Below are 456 nucleotides of genomic sequence, written 5' to 3' on the forward strand. Positions count from 1 at the left end.
CCCTCCTCATCCCGTCGGAAAGAAGACAAAACCCACACTTAAACCTGCATAAAATCCATCCTTTGGCTTTTACCATCTTAAAAGTCCATGGAGAACAGCTACATCTTCAATCCCTTTGTTAGCAGCCTCATCTCTCGCCTCGCCTATTCCGAGCCCTGCATCGACTGGAAGGAGACACAGACGGCTCACATATTTCAAATAGACCTGCCGGGCCTGAGCAAAGAGGACGTGAAGGTAGAGGTGGAGGACGACAGAGTCCTTCGCATAAGCGGCGAGCGCAGGCTCGACAAGGAGGGGAAGGATGAGGTATGGCACGTTGCCAAGCGCGCAGGTCGAGGCGGCAAGTTTCTGAGGGAATTGCTGCTGCCTGCAAAGGGTAGGGCCGATGCGGTGAAGGCGAAGATGGAGAACGGGGTGCTTACGGTGACTGTGCCTAAGGAGGAGGGAGAGAAGAAG

General features: G+C 54.4%; 1 protein-coding gene across 1 annotated transcript; it reads left to right on the plus strand.

Annotated features, from left to right (window-relative positions):
* Positions 1 to 22: 22 nt before the first annotated feature.
* On the plus strand, positions 23 to 456 carry LOC114579086 (18.1 kDa class I heat shock protein-like; the record flags this gene model as incomplete). The annotated part of the gene is given in 1 exon segment (XM_028692787.1): positions 23 to 456. A coding segment is annotated over 1 exon segment (369 nt), but the record flags the coding sequence as incomplete, so codon positions are not given.

This window comes from Dendrobium catenatum, unplaced genomic scaffold (assembly GCF_001605985.2).
Source record: "Dendrobium catenatum unplaced genomic scaffold, ASM160598v2 original_scaffold_276209, whole genome shotgun sequence".
NCBI classification, from domain to species: Eukaryota; Viridiplantae; Streptophyta; class Magnoliopsida; order Asparagales; family Orchidaceae; genus Dendrobium; species Dendrobium catenatum.